At 39.7% G+C, this 22,214-nt stretch overlaps 2 protein-coding genes across 2 annotated transcripts; both read left to right on the top strand.

The window, feature by feature from the left end:
- The first annotated feature begins 396 nt into the window (after positions 1-396).
- dcun1d1 (DCN1, defective in cullin neddylation 1, domain containing 1 (S. cerevisiae)) lies at positions 397-5,034 on the top strand. Its single transcript, XM_017472313.3, has 7 exons — positions 397-548; positions 1,654-1,867; positions 2,239-2,407; positions 3,182-3,312; positions 3,407-3,489; positions 3,670-3,766; positions 4,228-5,034. Exons 1-7 carry the CDS (start codon positions 546-548, stop codon positions 4,302-4,304), a joined length of 774 nt encoding a protein of 257 aa, XP_017327802.1. The 5' UTR covers positions 397-545; the 3' UTR covers positions 4,305-5,034.
- Positions 5,035-5,279: 245 nt separating this feature from the next.
- ccdc39 (coiled-coil domain containing 39) lies at positions 5,280-21,752 on the top strand. Its single transcript, XM_017471080.3, has 20 exons — positions 5,280-7,249; positions 7,869-7,988; positions 8,102-8,248; positions 8,455-8,613; positions 10,355-10,447; positions 10,590-10,718; positions 10,800-10,991; positions 11,089-11,192; positions 11,361-11,493; positions 11,638-11,832; positions 11,950-12,114; positions 12,351-12,488; positions 15,983-16,191; positions 16,440-16,563; positions 17,327-17,486; positions 17,689-17,795; positions 20,466-20,606; positions 20,902-21,081; positions 21,158-21,243; positions 21,367-21,752. The coding sequence occupies exons 1-20, from the start codon at positions 7,148-7,150 to the stop codon at positions 21,572-21,574; spliced, it is 2,892 nt and encodes a 963-aa protein (XP_017326569.2). The 5' UTR covers positions 5,280-7,147; the 3' UTR covers positions 21,575-21,752.
- Positions 21,753-22,214: the final 462 nt, after the last annotated feature.

The raw sequence follows: 22,214 nt of genomic DNA, 5'->3' as shown, positions 1-22,214 counted from the left end.
AGCTACTTTAACCGCATTTTTACAGATACAGGCCTGAGTGGCTATCAGTCCCGTTCTACTATAGTGAACGTCAAACATTCATGTAACATTCTGGACTGAAATTGCGGCAGTGATTAGTAAGAAACTCCCCAGATCACGTTAGTTAGTGTACAGCAATTAGTGTAGTTAATGTTATAGATTTAACCATGTAGTGTGTCTGTATATTAACTGATCTAAACCCATACTGCTATAAACTAATTTAGAAGTAGAGAGGGCAGCCACGTTGATTTGACGTCACTCTGTAAACGGGGAAGAAACTGGTAGTTTGAGAAAACTACCCCAAGTTGAGGAGTTGAAATTTCAAGCTGAAAGAGCGTTTTCGGTGACTTTTACTGGTCGAAGACAGGGCATTACTACCTCACCTTGAACATAGTACCAGAGTTTCAACCAGTTTTGTGTGTGTTTATGTGTGGTGAAGGGGGCGGATGGAGTTGTACTGCGCATGAACGGAAGTAGATGACGGGCGAGAGGGGAAAAGCGGAAGAGGGAGTCTGGAAATCACAAACATGGTAAATGAAAAAAAAAAAAAAAAGAATAGCAAATACAGGGTTATTTGTTTTGTTTTCATGGGGGCGCACGCCTGTTGGCTGTTGAAACTCTGCTAGAAATCTGATTTCCGTGGCGCGATAGTTTGAGCGTTTATATAGAGCGAAAGAGTAGAGAAGGCGCTAGCTAAGCGGCTATATCAAGCAATGCTCACGGGCTGCATCCTAAACGCACATATAGTGCACTAAGAATGGGCACGCGCGCTATTATCTGAAGCGCATATGTAGTGCGGATGTGTGGTGAGCAGCGACTTATTTGGTATTCGGACACGGTTAGCGCGGTAGCTTCAATTAAATACGCAATTTAGACCTCTTTTTTAAAAATGTTTTGCTATTCCGTTGTAACAAAACAGCCACACTGATGCCATCAAATGACAATAATCTCCTCAGTAAAATTGATACTAATAGTATTTTTATTGTGTATATTATTAAACGCTAAGCTTATTAAGACATGACATGCAGCTGAATTGAACAGGCCTGCGTTATTATGAGCTAAATATAAACATTAATTAAATATGTTAAAGAAAAACTCTATCCCAAAGCACGTTAAACATGTTTAGATTTATATATTTATGAGGTGTTTAGTGATTCTGGTGCTAATTTGGTTGTTATGGTTGTATTTTGATATTCCTGGGAGAAGGTAGCAGTTGTGTGGCATGCTGACGTCACAGGGGGACATTACTAGAGCATTTGGGGGGGGCTCCTAAAAACAAAACAGCAGCAGCGTTTAAGTCCAGCATATAAGTAGTTCTTGACGTTGGTGGAAACGCTGGAGTCGAAGTCCCATAATGTGATGTGGGGACTCTGCTTAGTTACATGGCGATCTATGGGATTAGCATGAAAGTTGACGCTACGGAAGCTGGATAGACTGAAGGCTAAAGTGCTGCTGCATCTCTCTGTTTAGGTAGAGTAGTAGTAGAACTGAATCGTGGGTAATGATGAAGATGGTGAAGGTGAACTTTAAACCAGACCAGGATGTCCATGAAAGATGCTTAAACTAAAACTGTCAACTCAGATGGATACCCAGTCTGAAAGTATAAACACCCCTATCCCAATCTTGTGCCAACAGAACAAGCTGAAATCCTCGCAGAAGGATAAAGTTCGCCAGTTCATGATTTTCACGCAGTCGAACGAGAAAACAGCGCTGACCTGCTTGGCTCAGAATGACTGGAAACTAGAGGTGGCCACAGACAACTTCTTCCAGAATCCTGAACTTTACATACACAATCTGAAAGGACTGTTCGACAGGAAAAAGCTAGAGCAGCTCTACAATCGGTACAGAGGTAAGTAATTACAAACAATTCATGGATAAAAGCACAGTCCATCAGTAGCCATGGCAACACCGCACTTAAGGTTCAAGGTTTTTGAGTTTGAACCAGAGCGGAAAGTCGAGACTCTGTCGTGTTTCCCAGTCTGATTTCCTTTACTGAAAGTTCAGACTTGACGGTGCGTAAACTAACAGACCGTAAAATGGTCACCGCCATTTTGATGATAAAATATTAACCGCCGAACTTAATGTCTGCGCGTTGCCATAGAAACGGCTCCATTTCCGAGTCCCTTTCCTTCGTCGTGTGTGTCCAAGTTGTCGCCTCACCACCTCACCACCTCACAATCGTCTTTTTTTTCTCCCCTCCTTTCTTTCTAACTGTAACAGATCCCCATGATGACAATAAGATCGGTATAGACGGCATTCAGCAGTTCTGTGATGATCTCGGTCTCGACCCAGCCAGTATAAGCGTACTCCTAATCGCGTGGAAGTTTCGTGCCGCGACACAGTGCGAGTTCTCCAAGCAAGAATTCATGGACGGGATGACCGAACAAGGGTAAGTTATCAAGAGCAAATTGGGAATTTCAAGTTAAGGGGATGGGGTGTATTGTGCGTGCAGTTAGCGGGTGTGTCTTGTGGGATTTACAAAAATAAATAACGGCGAGAATTGCATAATATGCAAAGTCAGGGTAGAAAACAATATGTAAATAAGGATCTTGGGTGTGATAAATGTTCTCAGTGGGATGCTCTCAGATCTTAAAAACGTTAACGAGTCAACCTGCATTGAAAAAACGCAAGCATGTGAGCGAAACCTTTCCAAAGGTGCCGTTTAGCTGCTGTTGGTATCATTTGTGGTGAATATCCAGTGTTGTTCAGAATACTCCAACATAGTTTAAGTAAAACAGGCTTCTGCGAATTTAATACATGCTTTTTGGTTGCACTAATTTGCGCACGTATTCACCAGACAAATTGATTTCTTTGAACACTACCTTGTATATGGCATTTTTATGTAGAAATGCCACCAACTGCATATTCATTAAGGTAAATATACAAACTAGCAAAACAGACTCGTGCCTTTTCACTCACGTGAAGCATATCATCTGTAGACTGTCCTGCATGTTTTTTTTTTTTTGCATGTTATGAAAATTTGGACATTTTTTATCTGCATATATATATATATATATATATATATATATATATATATATATATATATATATATATATATATGTGTATATATATGTGTGTGTGTATATATAATGTGTATATATGTATGTGTGTGTGTGTATGTATGTAAAATATATATAGATAAAAATATATTTTTTAATTTAGATGTGACAGCATAGAGAAGCTTAAAGCACAATTGCCCAAAATGGAGCAGGAGTTAAAAGACCAAGGCAAATTTAAAGACTTCTATCAGTTTACTTTCAACTTTGCGAAGAATCCCGGACAGAAAGGCTTGGGTACGTCTTACTTCATTTCTTCTCTTCTGTAGACTTGATATGCTGTGTTATTATTTTTTTTGGATGAATAATCCTATCTGTTTTTTAAATCTAGATTTAGAAATGGCGATTGCCTATTGGAATTTAGTATTGGCAGGACGTTTCAAATTCCTCGAACTGTGGAACAAATTTTTAGTGGTAAGTCTGTAATAATAATCACCTCTTCGTGCCGATCTGTTATATTACGTTTTTACTTGCATACCATGCCTTCTTCAGTACGGCTGACAGGTTTTTAAGCCACACCTCCTTCAGTGTGACTGAGAGGTTTTTAAGCCACGCCTCCTTCAATGCAACTGACAGATTTCTTTCTTCCTGCAGGAGCACCATAAAAGATCCATTCCCAAAGACACCTGGAACCTCTTGTTAGACTTCAGCACCATGATAACTGACGACATGTCCAACTACGACGAGGAAGGTCCGTAGCCATGCACTTTTACCTTATTGATTATGTTTGGTCGTTTACGAGAACGTTATAAATTCACGTTAGCCTACATTCACAGTAGCAAGCAGCAAAGCACCAGGCAGCACCACGGGGCCGCAAGTATAGTGACCGTGACAAGCAGCAAAACAACACAGACAAATCTAAACTATTGGCTGGAACGATTCTTCGAAAACATCCAAACATAGATTGGATATCCGAGTCGTGATGGACAAATAGTCTCGATCAGACGCCTCTTATTCATATCTGTATTTGTATCCATTACAATATCTGTTTTGTTCCAGATAATATATTAATTTTCGGTTATATCCTTATTAGGTAGTACACTGCGAGCCTTTAAGCCACTGCAGGTACAGATGGCTGCGACACCCACAGATAAACATATCACGTCACCGCTTTTGATAACGCTAGCCTGTCTCTCGCATTTTGTGTTCCAGGAGCGTGGCCAGTCCTCATCGACGATTTCGTCGAGTTCGCTCGGCCGTACATCGGGACCAAAAGCACGGCCGTCTAGGGGACTTGAACACCTCCACCTTTAGGAGGACCGAACTGAGATCTACATTGCCTTTTCCGACCCTCAGGATCAAGACACTCGTGTACAGCAAAGACATTTCAGAGATGCGTCTCCTCTTCGTCATCTAGCGGTGGTTTGGGCTTTGGTTGTTTGTTTTTTTTCTCCCCCCCTCAGTTTTTCAATTTGGATATGTGTGCCACGTCTGTGTCGACTCAATCTGGATCAAGCTCTGGGACCTCAACATGCTTTCTTTATTTTATTTTTTTTCCTTCTTTTTTTCTTTTTCCCCCCACCTTCACCTGGCAGGAGCAAAATCACAACAGACACGCCATCTTCATCCTTAACCAGGGCATGGTTGGAGAATCTCAATCTTCAAAACTTCATCACTTAAATCTTAGTTTTCCACTCCATATTTGTTCCTACTTTGAAATATTTTTTACTATTAGTTTTTTTTTTTTTTTTTTTTTATAAAACATTTGGAAATGCAGAGCTTTGATTGTATCCTTTTTTTTAGGGGACAAACACAAGGATCAGACAACCCTGTTTTGTTAGTTTTTATTGTGACGTTATTGTATATTTTCTGTTGCTGTTTAAAGAAAAGAAAACAATTTCACCTTGCTTGTTTGTTTTTGATTAAACGTAATAAGTATACTCGGTATGTTCGGCCATCCTAAAATATTGGAGTGACCGTTTTACATCACTTTGACTAATTAAACAGTAATTTATTGTAGGACACGTTGTTTTCTAAATGTTTTTTTTAATTATTTATTTATTTATTAATTATCATTATTCATGTCATTTATTTTTATTATTATTATTATTATTATTATTATTATTGTTATTGTTATTATTGTTATCAGTATGTTCGTGAAGGTTTGTTGACATTTTATAAGTTCATTCAGGGGAAGAAGTCAAACAGAGGAGGGCAGTGTTCAGCTTAAAGCTGCCATCCCCCCCCCCCCCCCCTTTAAAATTCTCATCAGTTTCAGGAGATCTTATTATATAACACATTGATTTCTAGAGTAACTTAATCAATATTAGCATTTGAAAAGTCTCTTGAAAGCAAGTATCTTGCCTCTTGACTATGCCTTAGATCAGTGTTTCCCAAAGTGGCATCAGAAATCCATCCATCCATCCATCTTCTGTACCACTTTATCTTTTTCAGGGTCACGGGGAAACCTGGAGCCTATCCCAGGGAGCATCGGGCACAAGGCGGGGAACACCCTGGTCTGGGTGCCAATCCATCGCAGGGCACGATCACATACACATTCACACACCCATTCATACACTATGGACACTTTGGACGTGCCAATCAGCCTACCATGCATGTCTTTGGACTGGGGGAGAAAACTGGACTACCCGGAGGAAACCCCCACAACCCCCCGACCCTGGAGGTGTGAGGCGAACGTGCTAACTACTAAGCCACCGTGCGCCCAGGCATCAGGAATGCTTACACTTATTATTATTCAGTTTTTGTAGAAATTACATGGTTTGATTAAGCTTATAAATAATGCCACTTGGACCAAATGTGTGCGGTCAGTGGAACAAAGTTCAGGACCAAAGCTCTACAGTCCAATTTATTTTACCAAAAAGCCTAATGTTTTTACAGTTATTATACACTATATGTATTATACAAAGGATTATGGACACCTGATCATAACACCCCATATTTCCTTGTTGAACGTCCCATTCCAAATTTCTTCCCCTCTCCTGTTACAATAACCACCAATTTTCTGTGAAGACTTTATATTAGATTTTGGAGCATTTGTGTTCATTCAGCCACAAGAGCATTAGTGAGGTCTAGGTCAGGTGCTGATGTTGAGTGAGGAAGCTCCAGTTCCAATTCATTCAACACAAAGGTGTTCGTTCATTGGGATTGAGGTCTGGGATGTGTGCAGGACACTCGAGTTCTTCCACGCCAACCGTCTCAAACCTGGAACAGGTTTGGGCCTCTTAGTTCCAGAGAAGGGAAACTGTAAAATGCTACAGCATGCACAAACATCCTAGATCATTGTGGGGTCCAGGAAGCGTAGCTAGGTGGTCTGTTATATATATAAAAAAATAATAATAAATTCTTACAGTGGTGGAAATCACATCCCATATTATCAAAGTTATCATGTTTTGGGGGTCCAAGCACCAAAGTCAACTTATTACAAATGTGGAAAACTCGGGAACAGACAGCGCTAATAGTATTTGAAAATGTTTATGTAATAAATCCATACTGAGGGAGTCTATGGAATTTGTTTTTACAGTTAAATGGGTCCTTGGCAACAAAAAAAATTGAGAATCACCATTCCTAGACTACTTTGTCGCAACACATATTGTTGTGATGGTCAGGTGTCCACAGATGTACAGTGTATTTATAATACCTGTACTGTACTGTACTGTAAAGGTTAAATACGTTGCCTAGCTTGGGCTCGAGTAGTGATTGTGGGATTTGTAGTCTTTTATTAGACCGTACTTTGACTACAATTAGGAAATAAATAGATGTATAAGCTAAATAAAAAAATAAATTGTTCACAAAAAAAAGTATACAGGTGAGAAAGTATGGAGTCAATGCAACGTCCGGAATGTGACTGCAAACCATGAAACACTAGAAATTCTTCAAAAGTGACCTTTATGACTGAAATTTACTAGCAGACTTTCACTTCCGCTTTCCGTCCCTTCAGGTCCGTGAGCAGCCTTTTGGCGCTCTCTATTGGCTGAAGACGGCGCGTGCCTAAAAGCACCACCGTTGCTAAGCAACCCTCAACACAACACTGGCACTACTAGCGGGTTCGGTTAAATAAACCAATTGGTCAATTGAACTTTCTGACTTTCAACAGAACTTTCTGCTAAAAAAAATGGCTAACGTGGTTTTGTCGGAGTTTTTGTCTGAGATTGGCTGGGACCAAAATTTCGCCATTCCTGTGTTAAATGCTGAGAATAAGGCTATAGAGGATGAGGTAAGGAAACACCTAGTAGAAAGTAGAGTAAATATTAAAGTAGAAAGGTCAATGAAGTGCTCTTGTAGCGTTTTATAACGTTATTAGCTCATTACATGAGTAATGGCGTTAAATTATAATGAATAATCGAAGCATTTTCCTCGCGAGACCATTTACACCTTGCTGAACTTTAGCACACTTCATACGTTTAAAATGCAGCTCAAAGATGCGTGAGGAGTGTGACGTAAACAAACAAACAAATAGTCAAACAGTAAGTAACAATGTAAAATAACAATGTAAAATATGATTTAAAAAAGTAGAATAAGTAATAGGGCTCATATTGAATTCAGATACTGATAGTGGAAGTGAGTCACAATAAGTAGTAAGTTATTGGTGTAATATTTATTATTATGCATTCCAGATCTTTGGGCCATTAAAAAAAACAACCCAAAAGACTGCTTCACAACATTAAAAATAAATAAATAATAACTTTCGTACCTGCTACCTATGGTTTGATACTGAAAGCATTTTCTAACAAGGTCACAGTAATCAAGTACTATTTTGAAACACTTATATACGCTGCAATAAATGTGAAATGTTGAAATCCGTGAGTCAAAAAACCTTCTCCTCCACCCGCCAGGTCCAGAGGAAACAGAAAGAGCTGGCAAATGTGGAAAACAAAGAGAGCCAGCACAAGGAGAGGAACAGCGCCGTGACTGAACATCTGAAAGACGTCCAGCAAGGACGCACTCACACTCAGGTGAAGGAAATGTTAAAAAACCATGTCCCATGTTTGACTCGAACAGCAGTTTCTTTTCTAAAAAAAAACAAACAAACTGTAGAATTGTTATTTATTGATATGTCTCCGTGCAGGCTCTGTGCAGGGCTGTCGAGAAGCAGTCTGAGTCCGAGCTGCATTTCAACGCCTTGGCCAAGAGAGAGACGGGACGGCTGCTTCAGGAGATCTCGCAGCTGGAGAATGAGCTGATCTCGCTCCGAGAGAAGAAGAACTCTCAGGAGGTTAAAAAGTTTCTGTTCTGCTCATGTAGTGAATAGGATTTAAATAACTCGCTATCCTAACCGTATTTGGACTGAAATTTTGTACGTTAGAAATCTGAATCGTCTTCCAAGGGTCATGGTCTCAGGTTCACACAACATACAATAACATAATGGGATCATCTCAGATCTCCTGCTTTAAATCTGTAATGTTTTTCCTCGCTGCTCAGAACTGCATCTTCAGAGACACACAGAAGATAGAGGAGCTCATGGGTCAGCTGAACTGGGACCAGCAGGCCCTGAACGCCTGGCTGGAGGAATTGGCCCGCAAAGACGAGGACACCATGGCCATCATCAAGTACGCGCAGCAAGACGAGAGCAGGATTCGCGTGAGTCTGTCATTATCTCTTTAATCTTAGCCAAAACTATGCAGGTGATGTACACCTACAAACACTAGCATAGTGCCCGATCTTGTTCTCAAGCTGATAATGTTTAAGATACATGGGTGTGGCTTATGTACACATTTCAGAGGCATCTTTTGCATGCTGCTACTGACCAGCTTCCTTATAACATGACTCAAAACGACTGAACTGTAGAATTACTGCAAATCAACAGGGAAGGAAGGGAAAGAAGTGTTGTGTACCATCACATGTTCATGCTGCTTGGGAAATCCCCTTTGTACATTTAAAATACCATTTAATCCTTGGGCATCCTTGTGCGACTTTTTTGACTTTTTCATAAAAAATTTTATTTAAAAAAAATCATTTTGTCTGTATTAATGCAAACAGCATACATTTGGCAAAAAGTTGTGTATTTTTATTGGAATTTTAATATTTCACAATCATTTACTTTCACAAATCTATTTTAAAACTAGGTACACAAAAATAGTTACACTCAGGACCTTAAGGACAAAAACGTCCCCATTGAAACCCATTCAAAGTGCAATATTTAATCCTGTAACAATTAAGCATAAAATCATGTGTTCTGTGTTAATAGGCTTTTATTTTGTTGACAAGGTTTCAAAACATTGAATTTTTAAAAAGATTTATGAAATGTGTATTATTTTCTCAGGTTTAGCCTGTGGGGAAATTCCATGCGTTTCCTTTTTTCTGATTCTGCTGTATTATAGAGCGCTGCAGACCAACTGAATAAATTGTGCAGATATAATTGTGAGGGTGTGTGTGTGTGCGTGTGTGCGTGTGTGTATGGATATCAGAGTTGTGGTTTGTACCTGTGTACTGGAACTTTTATGTGTGTGTGAACAGTTTGAAAGAAAGAAATGATATTGTACTGGAACTTGAAAATCCCACCCCATGTATATGAGAGAAGGTTACTGAGCTTTGAAGATATGTAAAGAAACCGGTGTTTAAAGGGTTAAAATTCTGAAAATGAATGAATGTTTGGTAATTATGATCAGAACTGATCAGAACAAAGTCGGTGAAAGTGGAAAAAAATATACACATATAATATTTCTGTGATAGTTTTTTGACATGGACATTTTTTGTCCTTTATGGACCTGAGTGGGAGGTTGTTTTTTGTTTTTTTTGTGACACTGCATAAAAAATACGAATGCATGAAAATGAATGTTGTTGTTAATCATTGACATATCAAAGACTGTAATAATCAAAGAAAAAAAATTCTGCTTAGCATTTAGTATATGGAAAATAATTACTATTTTTCTTTTCATAAAAAAGGACCTAGGACATTTTTGTCCTCTATAGACCTGTGTGTAACTTTTTTAATTTAAGTCTCTGTGTGAATAAAAGTACCAATACTAATAAGTGATGTATCTAAAAGCTGATGTCATTATTAAATTTAGATATTTTCTTTAAATGAAAATTCAAAAATATGAACTCATTGCAGTTTTTATTTTCATTTTGAGTCCATACAGTCTTAAGCGGATCGTGGGTATTTTGTGTTACAGATGTTAGGGTCGCTTTGTACATAGCTGAGCATTTTGGATCAAAAATTTACCTTCCTGCTGGGGAAAAAAACCCCAACCCAAACAACAGCTTGTTAAAATATTCAAAATGTACTTGGACGCTCATCAGTTGACCTGGACGGGACGCCCAAGTGTCGTCCATCTGTCTTTTATTAAACACTTAAAGTATTCTTGTACGTGCCATACAGGAGCTCACTCTGAGCATGGAGAAGCTGACCCTGGAGGCCAAGCAGAAGAGAAAAACGTTGGACAATGAGGTTACTGAGACCATCATGGCGCAGGTCTGTTAGACATTAGGATCATATTTTATTTCACTCCCATTTCTCTTCAACACTCCAGCATCTTTCTCTTCTGAGACAAAATTAATGTTGCATTGGAGTGTGTGTGTGTGTGTGTGTGTGTGTGTGTGTGTGTCGAGCACAGGTGGCTCTGGAGAAGACGGTCGAGATGGTGCAGCAGGCCCACGTGGAGAGACAGGAGCTGATCAGCCAGTGGGAGAACTCCATCAAGCAGATGAGGAAGAAAGACCAGGATCTGCAACAGTGTGCTCTGGTATTCAGCTGCGCTAAGAGTAAGACTCTGAGAAGTGAAAGGAGTGCGGGGCAAGCTAATTATTTGTGTCTTTATTTTTAGCTGCTGGAAGAGATGAACCAGGGGCTACGCGAACGCAAAGCGCTCATAAAAGAGAAGCAGAACTTCCTGGTTAACGAGGTGGAGAATAACAAGGACTGCGAGAAGAAGATTGCCGCGGTCGAACGCCAGGCCAACAGGCTGCGGCAACAGTTTCAGGAAGAGGAAAGCAACTGCGCTCGACTTCAAGATGAGGCACGTTCCTGTAGCTGCTCTGACTACAGATGTACATCACATAACCTACCTGGTTATAATGAGGAGGCTCTGATCTTAATGTCTTTCTGTTTCACAGCTGGTGAGCCTAAAAGGCAGGTTGGATCACACCGCTACAGACCTTGAGGCTAAGAGATCCCACTTAGCAAGCATCAAGAAGGACATCAACGATAAAATGGCCAAGTAATTCTGTCTTGTTATCACAAAAAGCTTTAGTGACCCAAGGAAATAGACAGAGGACACTGAAGAAAGAACGCTTCTCTTATGTAAAACCTATTAAAGGTTGAAAGTAAAAGCAGCAAAAATAGATTTTCTCTTTAGCTTCTACAGCTCACTCTGTATTTCCTGCAGGTTAGAGGATGTGCAGCAGTATAACATCGCTCTAGAAGAGAAGCAGCAGGTCGTGACCAAGGAGGTGCTTAGCGTGGAGGAGAGAGCCGCTCAGATGGAGCAGCTGCACCGAGACCAGGAGAAACACCTCAAAGTGAGCACTTCAGTCAAAGCCTGCTGCCTTAGAAAATGGATCAACACCTAGTATATTCGATGTTTCAACAGCTCTGCGATTATAAGTTGAGCTATGGTGTGTTTTCCTTATCTTGTTAACAGCAGCATGTTTTTTTGTCTGCAGGAAATTGATGCCCAACTCCAGCGGGAACACAAGGTCCTCTTCCAGAAAAAGCAGGAGCTGCAGACGCTGTGGGCCACCAAGAAGAATGTCTTAGTAGATATCTCAGGCAATCGTGTGGCTCTGTCCAGCCTGGACAAGCGCTTCAGTAAACTGGACCAAAACGCTCTCAAGCAGCAGGAGAACATCAGCAGCCAGGCAAGGCATCCTGACCATAACGAACATTCATACAGATCTCCTCATGATCCCAGATGTTGTACTCAAACGCCTCTAACCGAATGTGCATTGCGCACTGTGCGTTTCCTTCTTCACCAGGATTTCCAGATCCAGTTTATGGAGGGGAAGATGGCTCGTCTGAGCGGCAACCTGAACAAGGAGGAGAAACAGGTGCTGGAGAAGCAGGTCTCTGAGCTGAGCGAGGCACTGGAGGAAAAAAAGAAGGCAGATGCTCTGCTTGCGGCACAGCTCAAGAAGCTTCAGGTGAAGATAAAGTGGTTAAAAGCAGTAGCAGGGGAAAATCTGAGTCCTCCAGGCATGGAGCTACATGAGATACGTGTTGGATTTAACACCTGTTAAGTTAAGAGAAAAGGTCGTCTATTGTATAATCGACTTGACCAATGTAATTCAGTGACTAATAAGGAAAGTCTAGATAAACTGTATTACAGAAATGTATAGGTTTATAGAAAGGCATACTTCATAAGCCTGTGTATTCTCAGAACGATATCCGCTGTGTGAGGAAAGAAAATGAGAAGACGGGAGCAGAAAAGAGAGACCTGACCACAAAGATCGAGGAATTGAACCTCGTCGACGACACCTTGGACAAAGACCTGAAGAAACAACTTCTCAAGAAACAGGTCCTCACTCACAATCACATTCAATCAGGCTGAATTACAACAGTGTTTTGTCTTCAGTGGCTAGTACCAAAATTGCTTCGGACCCCAGGGAACCTAAATCTGTGATTGTCTCTAAACAGGATCATGCAAAGTCTGAGTTATTCATTCACCAGAATCGGTCCAGTATGTGTAGGTCATCTTGGGGTTTGTACAACCACAATTCCAAAAATGTTGGGACGCTGTGTAAAATGTAAATAAAAACAGAATGCAATGATTTGCAAATCTCGTAAACCCATATGTTATTCACAATTGAACATAGAAAACATATCAAACGTTTAAACTGAGGAAATGTACCATTTTCAGGAAAAAATAAGGTGGTTTTGAATTCGATGGCCGTAATACGTAACACAAATTTGGGACGGGGGCAACAAAAGGCTGGAAAAAGTGAAGTGTTACTAAAAAGAAACAGATGGAGGAACATTTTGCAACTAGTTAGGTTAATTAGCAACAGGTCAGTAACATGATTGGGTATAAAAAGTGTGTCTTAGAGAGGCAGAGTCTCTCAGAAGTAAAGATGGGATGGAATCTGGATGGAAGCATATGTTGCTCTAAAACCTATATATACTGTTCAGCATTGATGGTGCCTTTCCAGATGTGCAAGCTGCCCATTCCATAAGCACTAATGCAGTGGTTCCCAAACTTTTCCAGGGCAAGGCCCCCCAAATGGCATTAACATTTAACTGAGGCCCTTCTGAATATCTGAATGGACTTCTGAATATCCCCCCCTCCCTTTTTTTTTTTTTTTTTTTTAAATAATCACATATTGAATCTTTACATTACATTAGATTAGGAATTGATTGTGTGTGTGGTTGTCTGAGAGTGAGAAAGAGAAAATCATGTATTTATTTATTTTTCACACCAAATTGTTGAGGCCCCCTGGCGGCCCCCACTTTGAAAACCACTGCACTAATGCACCCCATACCATCAGAGATGCAGGCTTTTGAACTGAGTGCTGATAAAAAGACAGATGATCCCTCTCCTCTTTAGTCCTCTTTAGTTTAGAGGATGCGCCGTGCAGGATATTTTGCTTCTCCAACCTACATTGGCCCTGCTAGCTCACAATTTCAGACTATAAAATCGATTAAAAGATTGATCTTACACTTAAGATAAAAAACCACCAAACTCACGAAGACTGGATTCAGACAAAGCAGTCAGCAAGACAGCAAATAAAACATACTGGTCCCAGGGATACACAGAGTTTCCGTCAGTTATAGTGTTTTTTTTATATAAACTTCATGGCATGGCACCATATCTAACAATCCCCTTTTTGTACATCCATTCATAATGGATGTATACATCACATGTATCCCAATTACATAATTTCCCATTATCTCCAAGATTCACCTCCAAGAAGGTGATATAGGTTTATTCAAGATTTAGTTTAGTTTTTTTTTTTGACGGTTATACTGTAGGATATATTATCTTTTCTAGCAGTTAGTTCCTTATCTACTTTTGAGCTATTTCTACCTCAGTTGAGCAACAGATTTTTCTCTTGTCAGGGATGGTAAATGGTCTGCACTTATATAGCGCTTTTCTCCAAAGTGCTTTAGACTGTGTCTCATTCACCCATCTGTGTCTCATTCACCCATTCACACACACACTCACACACCAATGGTAGCAGAGCTGCCATGCAAGGCGCTAACTTGCCATCTGGAGCAACTTGGGGTTGGACACTTTGGCATGTGGAGTCATGTGGAGCGGGAATCGAACCGCCAACCGTACGATTAGTGGACAACCCGCTCTAACACTCACACACTCCCGCTCACTCATCCCTGAGCCACAGCCGCCCACAGGGATGAGTGAACATTCTAATGCTTATCTGTACGGTACAGTTGTTCCTCTTTTTAGTTGGCCATCTCGTCTTTGCTCCTTGTCTGACCCATGATAGGGTCAGACTTGTGCTTGTAACTTATTCTTTATGTTTTATGCGTTCTTCTGACTTCAACTAACATCAGCCCTGGGCCTTCCGAGGCAGTTGATACATGCAAACCCGCTCTCACACTTTTCCCACTTTTCTCCAGGTGCTCCTCTCTTTTTCACCTAAGTGCATTGCAAACTTCACAATGGCCTTTATGTTAATTATAGTAATAATGTGCCCAATACACATACTGTGAAACTTTATTCTGTAAAAGCAGAGAGTAATGCTTCTTGTTTAATAATGTTAAATGTTAATAATCTAAATTTCCTTGTGTGTGTGCGTGTGTGTGTGTGTGTGTGTGTGTGTGTGTGTGTGAACTTTTCACCTGCACCTGGGTACTTCCTTCTTCAACAGTCCATCTGTCAGAACTTCCTCATTCTAGTGCTGGTGTGCTCTTACACAACCACCACACTGTCTAGTGTAAAAAACCAGCTGTCTTTAGGTTTTAAGATTTCACTTGGCTCAATATTATTTATCTATATTTTATTCATTAGTTTATACACTTTTATGTCTTATTTTATCCCAAATTTCATACAGGTGTCCATGGTTTCCAAAAAGAATTTCGATTCGTCTAGCCACAGAACAGTTTTCCACTTTGCCTCAGTCCATTTTAAATGAGCTTTTGCCCAGAGAAGATGGCAGCGTTTCTGGATCATGTTCAAATATGGCTTCTTCTTTGCATAACAGATCTTTAACCAGCATTTGTGAATGGCACGGCGAACTGTGTTCACAGACAGTGAGTTCTGGAGGTGTTTCTGAGTCCATGCAGTGATTTCCATTACAGAATCATGTTTGTTTTTAATGCAGTGGCTCCTGAGGGCCTGAAGGTCACAGGCATGCAATATTGATTTTCATCCTTGTCCCTTGCACATAGAAATTTCTCCAATTTTATGTTGAGGAACATTATTCTGAAACTGTTCCACAAATTGTAGACGCAGTTTTTCACAGATTAGTGAACCTCTGCGCATCTTTGCTTCTAAAAGACTCTGCCTCTCTAAGATACTCTTTTTATACCCAATCATCTTGGGTTGTCACCTGTTCTCAATTAACCTCCAGCTGTTTCTTTTTAGTAACACTTACTTTCCCAGCCTTTTGTTGCACCGTCTCAACTTCTTTGAGACGTGTTGCGACCATCAAATTCAAAATTACTTCTTTTTTTTTCTTAAAATGATACATTTCCTCAGTTTAAACTTATGTTTTCTATGTGAATAACATATGGGTTTGAGATTTGCAAATCATCACATTCTGTTTTTATTTACATTTCACACAGCATCCCAATTTTTTTGGAATTGGGGTTGTAAGTAGGAAAAACAAACATGATTGATTAATTCCCAGCTGGTTAAAGTAGTAAATGACCAACTGCATGTGTTTCTGTTATGATGCCGTTTTCTTAAAATGGTCACATCTACAAGTTATTGTCTGGTATAGATCTTACTTGATAGTCTGGTAGCATCAGTAAAGAGTCTGTAAATTGCAATTATGCTGTCCTATAAGGATGACATCACTTCCAGGCTGCTTGACAATCTCACTCCATTAGGACAGCATAGTGGAGAACAATATCCTGCAGCTGGAGGTGAAGCGCCACAGGAACATGCTATATGACAAGACGGATGGTGTCCTCTCTCTGGAGAAGAGGAAATTGCAACTCCAGACAGCCATGAAGGAGCGGCAGCAGGAGATCTGTGTGCATCGGGATATGCACACCAAGCAGCTCAAGATCACTGAACAGGAGATGCAAGGGCTGAGGTGGGTCATGAGTAGGAAGACAGCATTAGCTTCTTTGTTTTTGCATTGTAGCTACAAACCAACAAGCCAACAAGGAAGACTTCAGTACTTTCACACAAATGTGTGGTTCACGCTGTATGAGTTAGTGTTAATAAACATTCAAATTAATCGAACTCTATGAGCACAGCCATGTTTTATTTATTTATTTATTGTGTGTTACTGTCCCCTGTCCCACGTCCCATGACCCATGTGGTCGTTCACTGTTTAAGGGCCCACCTGCATGAACGACTGTCCAAAGTTGACAAGATGAAGAAGAAATACGAGATCATCACCTTTTCCATGGCTGCACCAGAGGGCGAGGGAGACAACTCGCAGGCCTATTACATTATCAAGGTAGCAAGATCCTAACAGATTTCTACTGTAAATGTACTCTTACTGTTGAAGCTAAAGTTTGCCCTTTTCTTTTAAATTGTACACTTCCATTCTGCCCACTCTCAAAATGTTTTCACATTTATACCACAGTGCTACTGAATGCTTGAGTCAGCTGGAAGCTATTGATTATTATTCTATAACAGCAGCTCTATAGTATTGTATGGTGTCATTGTTGATATGGTGAATTGCTCTGAAAGGAGGCATGTACATATTTAACATTTTTGGAAAAGGTCTCCAGTGTCAGAGCTTTAAGTTTTTCCACCATGTGAAAATCTTTGGGACAGCTGACTTTCATATTCTCAGTAACATGATAAGCTGTTTTTTTTTTTTTTTTTTTTTTTTTTTTTTTGGGTCCTTAACTTGAAGGAACACCTTTGTGTAGGTGTAAAACAGGAAATACCTTTGATCCTGAAGTGTGAAGTGCCATTTAATAATTAGAAATGGTTACTTTTAGCAAATTTCTGTGGTATAAGTGGAATAAAACACTTTGAGACATGCTATTTTAGATATTAATAATCCACTTCTGTGGGATAACAGTAACTCAGCTTGACACTGTATACTGTATAAAACTTTCAGATTGTGTTTTGAGCAGTTTTATCAACATCTTCCACTGCATTGAATAGGTCTTATACATGTGTTTTATTGATAGTTTCTGCTTGTAAAGAAGCAGATGAATAAAATTTAATTCCTTATCGTAAATTTGATTGGTGTTTCTGTCATGAAGGCAGCTCAAGAGAAGGAGGAGCTTCAGCGCAAGGGTGATGATTTGGATGCCGAGATCCGCAAGGCGGAGAAAGAGAACAAGGCGTTGGAAAACACCATGCACCTGTTCAATAATCATAACAGCTCCTATCGCAAATCCTTCATTAAGGTCACCGATTCTAGTATGTCCATGCCTTCTTGTTTTTTTTAGACCCGTTATTTGTTGATAGGTGAATACAGTTATTGCAGGAATTAATAATATTTTAAACCAGATCCAGGAAGTGTTGTAATGTCAAATTTTGGCTTCAGTTCAAATCTGGGTCTTGAGTGTGTGATTATGTAAACCCTATTAAACCCATTAACGGTTGCTCTTTCACTTTGTAGGTCCTGAGTATCAAGAGAAATTGAATCTAGAGGAACAGAAAAGGGCGGCAGACGAGAAGCTCAAGTTCAAGAGACGCCAAATCAGAGAGCTTCAGGAAAACACTGAGGTCTGTCTGAACATCAGAGGATGTTATGGATAATCTCTGCTGTCCTATACATAAGCATTTTTGACCTTTTTGTAATGTCCATGCAGGGAAACATATTTCTTCAATGACCAACCCATGACCCCTATGAAACACACTATTCATTATTCAGGAAGTTCACGGTTATAACTCTGAGGAATGCAGGTTATTCAAAACAGTAGAACCAGATGTTGTTTTTTTTAAATTTTTTATTTTACATTATTTAATATTTAATACCAGAATATAAACCACACTCCAAAATTACGTCCAGTTAGAAAATAAAATCATTATCCAAAATTTATTGATGTATAATCAGAAGTCGCTTTAGTGTGCCAGATATATTTATTTATAACATAGCTACAGGATCCCTATGAGTACATATGAGAATACAGGTTTCACAGGATGACTACAAGCCAGACATTCCACAAAGCTGGGCTAGCTATCGGAAATCTCAAAATTTAACTTGGCACTCAGCCCTACATTTGGCGAACACCTTCAGAACACCATTCCCACAGTGAAGCATGGTGGTGGTAACATCAACATGTTTTAAGCATTACCCTGCACTTCTTGGTTGCTTCTCAGTGGGATATTCAATGTTTCATTTTTGTTTTTTATAACCAAACTCTGATTGATACTTTTCAATTCAGTTAAGGTACAGTACTGTGCAAAAGTTTTAGGCACATGCAAAGAAATGCTGTAGAGCAAAGATGCCTTCAAAATAATGAAATGTTTCTACATTTAAAAAATATATAGTACAGGGCAGTAAACATTAGTAAATGAAACAAAGTCAATATTTTGTGTGACAAAAAAAAAAAAAGTTGTCTGTGGTACAATTTGTGCAGTTTAATAAGGAAATGAGCTGTAAGTTTTATTGAGCATCTTGCAGAACCAGCTACGGTTCTTCAAGAGACTGTGACTGTCTCTTACATAACATGCTGCTTTCTATAATGACATACAAACATTTTTCTGTAAAATGTAATTTTGTGCTAGAAAACTAATGTTTGGGAATCTAAAATGTTTTTTGTACTGACTCGATAATGTAATAATAAAAAAAAAATCTATAACAAAGTCTGTAATAAAAAAAAATAAAAAATAGGGTGCCTAAAACTTTTGCACAGTACTGTATGTTCTCTAACACATTGTTAACAAATAAGTGTATTACAGTTGCAATCAGAATCATTCAACCCCTATTGCAAATCAGCTTTATTGTTTAAATTTATAGACTTTCAGCTGTTTGCAATGAACAAATCAAAGAAAAGCAATTGAAATATTTCAACACAATGAATGATTCAAGTGGTTTCCCCAAACTCAACTGAAAATTCAACTTATAATGACAATTCCAGTCCAAAATTATTCAACCCCTTCATGGCAAACATCTTTAGTATTTAGTAGAGCACCCTTTTGCTGTTATGACCTGCTGCAAACGAGATGCATAGCCAGACACCAGCTTCTGACAGCGTGTCTGAGGGATCTTAGCCCGTTCCTCATGAGCAATGGCCTCCAGTTCAGTAATATTCTTGGGTTTGCATGCTGCAACCGCCTTCTTCAAATCCCACCAGAGATTTTCTATGGGGTTCAAGTCAGGTGACTATGATGGCCCTGTAGAATCTTCCAAGACTTCTTCTGCAACCAAGCCTTGGTGGAATTTGAGGTATGCTTGGGATCATTGTCCTGTTGGACGGTCCAATGACGCTCAAGCTTCAGCTTCCTCACAGACGGCATGAAGTTTTCTCCTAGGATTTCCTGATACTTCACTGAATCCATCTTGCTTTCCACACGCTGCAGGTTTCCAGTGCCAGAGGATGCAAAGCAGCCCCAGAGCATCACCGAGCCACCGCCATGCTTGACTGTGGACAGTGTGTTCTTCATTCTTCTTCCTTCAGACATACCGCTGATCCATTGTTCCAAAAAGTTCCAGTTGTTTGATCACTCCACATAACAGGGGGTTGAGTAATTTTTAAACTGGAGAAATCATTATAAGTTGCATTTTCAGTTGAATTTGGAGAAACCCCTTGAAGTATTCGTTGCGTTCAACTATTCCAATTGCTTTTGTTCATTGCAAACAGCTGAAAGTCTGTAAATTTTGACAATAAACCTGATTTGCAACGGGGGTTCAATAATTGATTGCAACTGTACATCACATGACACTTTAACTGACTCCATTAAAATAAGTATGTGACGACTAATGTCAACTGGTTGTACCAGATCTAATTTGGGTTTCACAGTGACTGAGATGAATCACAACTTGCAATCAAAACTTTTCAATTTTTTATGCAAATAATTTCGCAAACAAGTTTCTTTTAAACCCCACCCACACCCACGCTCACACTTCAGTATTATGGGATATTTTGTGTAGATTAGTAAATTATTGTTCATTGTTCACATATTCAGTTCCAGGAAGTAACACTGTAAAATGTGGGAAAGTTCAAGGCGGTGAATAGTTACGCAAGCCACTCTAAGTCATAGCACCTGATCGAGCAGAAAATTCACTTTATATTCCAGATATTATGGTAGTCACGGAGACGTAACTTTTTAACTTCATCAAACCGTAGAGATCATATTAGGTTTCTTCACAGACAGTTTTCCTTGTTTTTTTTAAGCAAATACAGTTTAAGATCTGCTTTACAGTGGTTTCACTTTTGCTTTCTTTGACAGGTGATGAGCAGCTCATTGAACAGCCTGCAGCAGGAAGAAGCTACTCAAACAAAAAGAAATGCAGATCTCCAAGCATGCATTGTCTCCCTGAAGAAAGAGCTCATTACTCAGCAGGAGAAACTGGACAGGGCCACCAAACAGGTAGAACATCTTATGTTCATGTAATTTGGTGCGCACGTTCATGTCCCCAAAGTGAATTGAAACTGCACGATCTTGATCTTAATCATGATTGGAATGCTGCTTATAGATAAAACAGGATTCCACATCAGGTGTTGACTATTCTGAAAAAAACAATGTCGTTACAAATGAACAGACCACCTTGGTTGTTTTTTTTTTCTCCTCCCTTCCTTATACACCAACTCTGAAATAACAACTCTATATCAGCTTTTGTTAATCAGCCCACTGATTAAATCTGGCATTTTTTCTTCTATGACAGTCCTCCAAGCTGACAAAGGAGATCCGCTCTACTAAAAACACCACAGAGGAGACCTTTGAGGAACGTGACATAAAGCTGAAAGAATTGAAAGACTCCAAGAAGGCAACCAATAAGATGCTTCTGGAAGTCATGGAGCAATATCCTGAACTTCAGGCGACATTACAGATGTACTTCATGCAGGTAAAGAACTGCATAGAGCTCAGATGGATGAACAATACGTAGAAGTTGTGTGTAAATGATGTGTCTTCTGTTGTAGCGCGGTCTTTCTCTTCCTTCTTACACCTCAACCCCCTCAAGCAGGAGTTCAAAACTGAGTTCAGCAAGTAGCTCTGTTTCTCTCAGGTAAACCACAAGCACTTCATATCCACCAGTGAGATCTCAAAAATCTTTGCACACGTTTTCTTCACTGAATGTGAACACAATTACATACGTCAGACAGATGTATTTTGTGTGCTTTTTGACCAGATCTTCCAGATCCTCAGGATCATCAGCCGACAGCAGCGCCAGAAGCTCGGCAGTTCACTCACCCTCCGTGAAAACGGTTGAGTTAGGCCTTGGACTTCCTGTTTCCTCTACGCTTTTACCTCAGTCTCCTAGCAGTGATCGCAGCAGAAGCAGTGACAGCAGCAGGAGCAGTAACAGCAGCAGGAGCAGTAATCTCAAGAGTCCTTAATCAGCAAATGCTCCTAATCTGGGTCCACTCACTGGTCCAATGACGGTATCCAGTGACATGGTAGAAGGATTCCCACGTGTTCCTGTATTTTTGAAGTGATGTGAATATATTTAAATTTGTCATTTCAATTCTGCTTGACTCTAAATTAAATCTGACTCCAATTGTAAAAACCTCGATGTTGTATTTATTGCTTACTTCTTCATATTTTGATGTTTTTGATCTTCTATACTTGATTAATTCTAATTTATTCTATACTTTAATTTGTGCTCGTTCATTCAGACTCCGTGTCAAGTCTCGCGCCGGCCGTGTGCGTGGATCTCATGGTCATAAACTCGCCAGTCTTGGTCATTAGCCAGAGGTAATTGACTAATACTATTTAGACGACCCCCCCATGCTTACCCTTTCCTAAATAGTACCTTATTAGTCCCCTTAGATAGTAACACTTAGTTATAGTAACGTTATCTCTAGTCAGAGGTCATGACCACTAACATCTACAGAGACAGACCAATAATATCTAAGTGAAATTAGCTTTATATAATCATGCCGTAGTTTCCTATGTACACGTTAACTAGAGTAAGATTTCAATAGCCAGAGGTTTAGACATCCCCCTATTTAGACTTGGTTGATCAACTTTATGTTG

The sequence above is a fragment of the Ictalurus punctatus genome, chromosome 7 (assembly GCF_001660625.3).
Source record: "Ictalurus punctatus breed USDA103 chromosome 7, Coco_2.0, whole genome shotgun sequence".
Taxonomy (NCBI): domain Eukaryota; kingdom Metazoa; phylum Chordata; class Actinopteri; order Siluriformes; family Ictaluridae; genus Ictalurus; species Ictalurus punctatus.
Note: the sequence above shows the minus strand (reverse complement) of the source record. Positions and strands in the feature narration are given on the sequence as shown.

Bases quoted from the DNA above. Each gene is read 5' to 3' on its own strand.
- dcun1d1 (XM_017472313.3), top strand. The intron at 1,868-2,238 runs GTAAGTAATTAC...TAACTGTAACAG, and splicing joins GCTCTACAATCGGTACAGAG to ATCCCCATGATGACAATAAG. The intron at 3,767-4,227 runs GTCCGTAGCCAT...TTTGTGTTCCAG, and splicing joins GTCCAACTACGACGAGGAAG to GAGCGTGGCCAGTCCTCATC.
- ccdc39 (XM_017471080.3), top strand. From the start codon at position 7,148: ATGGCTAACGTGGTTTTGTCGGAGTTTTTGTCTGAGATTGGCTGGGAC. The intron at 7,989-8,101 runs GTGAAGGAAATG...GTCTCCGTGCAG, and splicing joins AAGGACGCACTCACACTCAG to GCTCTGTGCAGGGCTGTCGA. The intron at 11,494-11,637 runs GTGAGCACTTCA...TTTTGTCTGCAG, and splicing joins ACCAGGAGAAACACCTCAAA to GAAATTGATGCCCAACTCCA.